This window comes from Octodon degus, unplaced genomic scaffold (genome assembly GCF_000260255.1).
Source record: "Octodon degus isolate 3935 unplaced genomic scaffold, OctDeg1.0 scaffold00159, whole genome shotgun sequence".
NCBI classification, from domain to species: Eukaryota; Metazoa; Chordata; class Mammalia; order Rodentia; family Octodontidae; genus Octodon; species Octodon degus.
The window spans coordinates 5,293,594-5,299,200 of record NW_004524735.1 but is presented as its reverse complement, the minus strand read 5'-3'; the positions used below and the strand labels follow the sequence as shown (position 1 = coordinate 5,299,200).

At 37.5% G+C, this 5,607-nt stretch overlaps 1 protein-coding gene across 1 annotated transcript in view; it reads left to right on the top strand.

Moving 5' to 3' along the window:
- The window catches only part of Prmt3 (protein arginine methyltransferase 3), a 123,508-nt gene that overhangs the window by 12,504 nt on the left and 105,397 nt on the right, over positions 1-5,607 (top strand). The window contains exons 7-8 of the mRNA XM_012517258.2: positions 604-745; positions 3,628-3,693. Coding sequence (XP_012372712.1) covers positions 604-745; positions 3,628-3,693 — 208 coding nt within the window. The remainder of the gene's footprint in view (positions 1-603; positions 746-3,627; positions 3,694-5,607) is intronic.

The following is a 5,607-nucleotide window of genomic DNA, read 5'->3' as shown; positions in this document are numbered from 1 at the left end:
TTTTTTTTTTTTTTTTTCTTAACTCTCTGCAAAGCTTTATTCCAGAGGGGCTCAGTCCTTCTTGGCAGCTGCCATCTTCATGGCGGCCAGCACATCGCTCAGCTCCTTACCCTTCCTCTTGGTTGTGGATGTGTGTCCCCACCCTTTTCTTGATGAACTTGAGGGTGCGTTTGTCCTTGGAGACCTTGAGCAGCTCCATGGTGGCATGCAGCTCAGAGAGGGTGAAGCTGCATACCTCCCAGACAATGTCCCGCATGAACTTGGTGTGTTTGGTGAGGCATCTATAATGGTGGCTGTGCCTGGGTTTGCTCACGTTCTTAGTCACCTTGTGGCCCTTGTTGAGGCCCACGACCATGAGATAGCAGAGGGCCATGGCTGTTTGGTTTTGTAGTTTGCCATAGCGGAGGTTCACAGCTGGGTTTGGATATGCCATTGCTTAGTATCCAGCAGGGGGAGCTTTTGGCTACTGATGGTAAGATTGTGATTAAAAGGCTCCTTATTCTCCACTCTGTCCCCTCCCTTTCTTCTTGCTCAACCTCTAGCCTTTCCTTTTTTCATGGTCCAGTAAACCTGTCTCAAGGGTGTATTTCAAATTGATTACAGACAATTTGCTCAGGATTTTGTGATGAATGCAGATGTCAGAACCTGCTCGTCATCTACTGCCATTGCGGACCTCCAGGAGGATGAGGATGGTGTTTATTTCAGCTCATATGGGCATTTTGGGATACATGAAGAAATGCTAAAGGTTAGACAAGAACACACATGCACCAAATCCATATGAAAGGAAAAATAGAGTAGAACTGGCTGTTTCTTAGTGTGTGAGAACTGCTGCTGCTTTTTTATGTTTTAGGCTCTTTTATATCTTTCGTACTAACTCATCTTGCAGTGAAAGATTACAGGAGCACCAAAGTTGTTAAAAATTCTATTTAAGATCAAAATTAATATTTATTAGGAAGTTCCTTTTTATTCAGGATAAAACATTGGAAAAAACAACTACTGATGGTTTTAGTCTACTTCTAAACCAACTGTTAAATTAAGAAGGAATAACTAAATTATATATGTGTTTTAAGTGTCATTACTGCCTTGGTTTGGGTGTAAAAGTTTTGGCACAAACTTTAAATCTCACATTTGTTATGGCATGACTTTTTTATACTTAAAATGATACATAGAAATGTTTTCTAAATTAGTCATTGGTTAATTATATCTGGTTGGTTTTAAATTTCATAATTATAATGTCCATGTAAAAGAGAAATTAATTTTTAGCTGTACTTGGTAATTACATACCTTATCAAATATTATACATAGAAAAGTAAAATTTATAGTTCAAAAAAATTGCAACTACATGAGTGTTAGATTGTAGGAATAAACAAAATTTTTAGATGTTTGTCTCTGAATTCTAGGTGTGTTTTCTTAAAGCCAGTCAGCAAAAATCCCTTTGTAGATCGTTCCTCCAAAGTTTATTTTATATAATGAAAGCCTTAGACTATGTTTCCTTGAAAAGGGCATTTTAAGTGACCAAGGCTATTTGAAAACTTGTGCTGAGTCATTATTACAGGATCACAGAGTGGAGGTTTGTTGATGGATAGTGACTGTAATTATGTGGGTTTTTAAAAGAAATGTGATGTTATTGCCAATGTTGTGTCAGCTGTGCTTTCTGTTTGTCACTTGGGTAGCAGCACAGCATTACAAATAACAGGTCGTGGTTTTTATTTTGAGACAGGATCCCACCATGTAGTGCAGGCTGGTGATGAACTCACGTATGTAGCCCAGGCTGGCCTCAAATTCACGGCAGTTCTCCTGCCTCAGCCTCCTGAGTGCAAGGATTGCAGGGATGTGCCATCAGGCCTCGTTTAATTTTTAAGTTGACTGAGTTTATTTAAAAGAAATAGAATTTTCTTTTTCAAATTAATTATATCTGATATATTTTTGTGAAAGGATTTAGTCTACATTCATGTTTCATTTTAAATCTCCCCCTTAATCTAAATGTCATGAAACTTGAATACTTTTGGTGTGGTGCTTGTGTTGGCTTTTCAGACAGAGCAGTGTCCGGGAGACACCCTCTGGCTCCTTTGTGACTCACGTTTGCCCTTTGTGGGTCTTACTGTTTCAGTAAAAATCCCTGGTGATAGTGAAGTAGGATGCTTCGAAAAGTGACCATTTTAAACTTAGTTAATATGCATGTATTTAAACATTAGATTCTCCTAGGCTTTTTTTTTTTAATTTGGTACTAGGGCTCAAACTCTGGACCCTGGGCTTGCCATGCCACTGAGCTATCTCCCCAGCACACTCTCCTAGTAATTCTTATAGTAACTTTTTAAAAGCTAAAAAGGAGATGTAATAGGCCTGATTTAGAAGATAATTTTTTTTTTTGTAAAGCAATTAGAAATAATAATGGGAAAGTCTGTAGTTATTTTCCCTGTTGGGTCTAATAAATAATTTACCTTTTAATTTAAGATCACCTTTAAATGTTTTTTAAAAATCTCAGCATTGGTCTATGAATGTTTTTGAGGTTTGTGGTTGTAATTTCAGTGTAGCATTGTACTACAGTTGAGGACACCAGAGATACACAGAGTCCATGTAGAAGGTGGTATCATGTTTGTGTCCCATGTGCATCCTGCCGTACACCTTAAATCATTTGGACATTACTTATCTGTTATAATTCCGTGTAAATACTTCATAAATAATTGTTATATTGTACTCTTTAGGAAATAATGACTCCGAGAAAATATGCATATTGATCACAGATGTGGTTTATAAACAAGATTTACCATCTGTTTGGCTGAATCCGCGAAATTGAGACCCCACAGATTCAGGGGTCCAGCTGTCTCTTGTGTTGCCTTTTCGCAAAGTCTCTGCTTTGTGACAGCTACTCTTGTGCTCAGTCGTGCTTACTTGGCAGCACAGCCCTTAACTGGCTGATTTGCACACACACACATCTGCTTGTGTCTCAGCCATGGGCATCAGCTTTGTTCATGAACAAAGTGAGTGAGAGGGTGTTGCCCGCCTGTCTTGGTCGCAGGTCATGTGAGACTTGAGAGCTAAGGGTCCTGGGGCTGACTGCAGCCTCCAGATGATTTACTTTTCGGCTGTAGGCTTTTACATATCATTTCCCACTACAAAAATGTCTAGAAACAGGATTGTAAATCAGGCAGATGCTGATGAGGACTGTCTTAGAAAAACATCTTCAGTGCGGATTCATGTTTCATGTGTGCCTGTAGCTTACACATTGATCGTTTTAATTTTTCCCCCCTTATTGTCACAGCTTTTGTGCAAGCCATCTTGTTCTTATGTTCCAGGTCTGATGTGAAGGAGCAAAGCCTTAATTAGCACTTGAAGTCATAAGGACAATGTATGTAAAAGAAAAATGCATACATTTTTAAAGAACACCAGCAGGTTTTACTCAACATTCAGTGTTTCTTTCAAAAAATAAATATTTTCTTTGTGTGTTACTTCTATCCTTCGTTTTCTTTTAGGAAAAAAAACTATAGGTTTGGTTTTCTAGGTAAAAAGTAACTTGTAGATTATACAGACTACAGTGTGTATAAACTAGCAAATAAACATCTACCTAAAAGTTTTAATTTGTTTAGACTATCTTGCAAACATGGTATTTTCTTCTCTTCACTCTAGGACAGAGTTCGAACAGAAAGCTACAGAGATTTCATATACCAAAACTCACACATCTTCAAAGACAAGGTGAGGAGTCAGGTTACGGGGTTGCACATCTCATGGTGTTCCTCGGTAGCCCAGGTCTTCTCTTTCCTCCCTGTTGTGGTAACAGTTGATTTAGTAGGCCCTGGCTTTATTGCGTGGGAGACTTTTACGATGCTGTGGTGCAGGACACTGATAACAGAAATGCTGACTGTTGCTCGTCTCTTTTAAATTGAAAGTCGTCAATTATAGTGACATGGTTTGAACTTTGCTTATTGAGATACTTTTGTCTAAACCATATTTCAGATTTATAGTAATCCTGTGAATTTCAAACATATCAGTTATATTCTGCAGCAAAGCACACCTTATTTTAGCTTGTATTAAGTAGCTAAATGAATTCTAAGGAGCTGATGAGTACAGTTATATATTGTAAGGCAGAGTGTATTTTATGTGCTTTTTATGCCCGGTTAATTTGCCCCTTTGAGAGATGTCTTGTGCTTTACAGTTAGTTTTAATACTGTTATTTTCAAAGATGACAGAATGCTCTGGGGACGTCTGTGTTCAAAATTTGTGTTGTAGGAGCTGTTTTCATTCTTCTTCCTTCGCCTTTCTGTTTCTCTTTCCCTGCCTCTATCTATTGGCATAGTTATTAACGTTTAGGTTTTGTGATTGTTCCTTCTTACTAGAAATTAATCCGAGTTAGACAAGAATTATGTTCTCTGCTGTTGTGTATGCTTCTGTGGAGCGTTCACCCCACTCTTCACTTGAAGAGCATATAGATTGAGGATGAGCCGGAATTTACTGTGCTTCTCCCGCCTCCATCGTAAGAGCTCTTTCCCGGGGTCATTGCATGGCTTTGCAGGCTGCTGCAGAAGTGAGGACAGTGCTTTGCTGGAGAGGTGCTTTTCCTCACTTTTGGACTTCTCAGGATGGGATCTAGATTGGCTTCTCATTTTTTGTACCTCTTTCCTAAGAACAGTGTTTCACTTGCAACTTTTCATCAGAGTATTTTAAATTGATAGCATGATATTCTCTTATGTGTGCAGTGGAGGTGAAGGGTTTTTTTGTTTGTTTGTTTGTTTTTGTTTTTTTTAAAGGTTTTTATAATCTTACCTTAATAAATTGGATAGAAAATAAGCTCTGGTCTGTCTGGGAATCACTAACTAATCTTGCTTGTTAGAAGCCAGCTGTAAACTTTGGGCAAGTGATGAGAGTGAATTTCTTTGGGCCTGTCTATAAAGATCGTAAAAAACCCTGCTTAGTCTAAAATGCTGTGTGGTAGTCTTGAGTAACAGATTAGATGCTGACAGTACATAGTATAACAGCCATTGTCAATTTCTTATTCTTCTTTTGAAATTTGGTACCATTTTTGTTCTATGTTGCTTTGTTTTTGTCTTTGTTCTTTTTTTCTCTTTAAAATAAAATAAAATGGTATGATTTTTCTTACTGTAAAGCACCTTCATTGTCTTTTTTGAGCCTGCTTCTCTTAATACTTTATGATACGAATATCAGGAAATTCAAGTTTTTTCTTCAGTGACTTATACTAGAGAAGAAAATACTGAAGCAGCTATTTCAGATATACTCTGAAACTGTACACGTTAATCATCAAGAAATTACTTGTGAATATTTCTATAAAGAGCAGTTCTTACTGTGCACCTAGACTGATGCAGAGTTACTTCGTTTCTAGTATCCTGCAGTAGCATTGTAAAGATGTTCTGTAGGTTGCACATTTTCAAGTTACCATAGAATATAGTGTATGATTATTTAGTTGTGCTCTGTATACTTCTATTATTCAGAAATGGAATCTGCCCAAGTCCAAAGGTTTTTTTAGTAAATTGAGAGTATCTTCCATTAGGTCTTTGCCTAAAAGGTTTACTTTTCTTTTTCAGCATGTAATGGATTTTGCTTGGCACCTGTGGTTTCTCAAAATACATTGTAATGTAAAAATTAAATAAAACA